This window comes from Brassica napus, chromosome C4 (assembly GCF_020379485.1).
Source record: "Brassica napus cultivar Da-Ae chromosome C4, Da-Ae, whole genome shotgun sequence".
NCBI classification, from domain to species: domain Eukaryota; kingdom Viridiplantae; phylum Streptophyta; class Magnoliopsida; order Brassicales; family Brassicaceae; genus Brassica; species Brassica napus.
The window spans coordinates 25,512,407-25,513,457 of NC_063447.1; the positions used below are offsets into that span (position 1 = coordinate 25,512,407).

General features: G+C 42.5%; 1 protein-coding gene across 1 annotated transcript; it reads right to left on the bottom strand.

Moving 5' to 3' along the window:
- Positions 1 to 248: 248 nt before the first annotated feature.
- On the bottom strand, positions 249 to 848 carry LOC125585929. The gene has a single exon (XM_048755654.1). The coding sequence runs from the start codon at positions 846 to 848 to the stop codon at positions 249 to 251; it is 600 nt and encodes a 199-aa protein (XP_048611611.1).
- Between the last annotated feature and the right edge of the window lie 203 nt (positions 849 to 1,051).

Below are 1,051 nucleotides of genomic sequence, written 5' to 3' on the forward strand. Positions count from 1 at the left end.
GCGAATTTAGTGATGAATGAGGATGTGCACAGAACTTACAGCCACTACCAATCAGACCCTATATCTTTTAATCACCACAGTAAAAATGATCAATCTTTTTTTTGTCATAACTTTGGAGTTCATAAGAGTATCGCCAGTCAAACGACTGGGAGCAATCAAACTAAAAAGAATAGCAAAACGACAACACCAATAGGTGCCATAACCCACGCATGGATCAAATAAAATGCATAAATTGCAGTGAAGATAGATTAACTGAGATGGGAGGACCATTCTTCGCTAAGAATTAAACACCCCGCGTTAACTGCATCAACACGAAGTTGTGATGCTAACCAGGAGGGTCCATTGGTTGAAACGTACGATTGGGGTCTCTCATCCCTTGTGACGCTTACTGCAATCTCTGTTGCTGGATAATTGCATCCCAATGGAGAATTGCATCCCAAAGGGACAAGATTGAACTGGCATAACTCAAAGAGAAGCCTGCGATTCAACACCTGATTGAGCAAAATCCTGTGATCCGGAAACGCCCATGGTATGCCCAAAGCCTCACACGACACCTTCGAAGAGGATTCAAAGAGAACTTTCCTCATTTTTGGATGAACCATAGCCTCTGTAGCCCAAGAGAGGGCATGTAGATCAGCATTGACCTGAGAAGCTATATTTGAGAAGGAGCATCGACCATGCCACAAGACATTACCAAATTCATTCCTTACAATCCAAGAAGCACCTCCTCTCTTGGATATGTTAGACCATGACGATCCAACATTGCATTTAACTACACCAGGAGGCGTTTTTTTCCAGACATGTGGACCCTGATGAACAGGTCCTATGCAATCTCTGTTACCATCCATCAAGTTATGGAGTTGTAGCCATTCTGATGCGTCCTCCACAGCTCTGGTATATATTTCTGAAGCTGTGAGTCTAGTTTGTTCAAAACAAAAGAGGTTCCTTGCTTTCCAAATGTGCCAAAGCAACCAAGGAAAGATTAATCGAATGGAGGGAGCCAAAGAAACCTTATTGCTGCAAGAGAACAAATGATGAAAGTTCAAGAAGA

What these genes read in the sequence shown, in the direction of transcription:
- LOC125585929 (XM_048755654.1), bottom strand. Translation starts at nt 848, where the DNA reads ATGGATGGTAACAGAGATTGCATAGGACCTGTTCATCAGGGTCCACAT.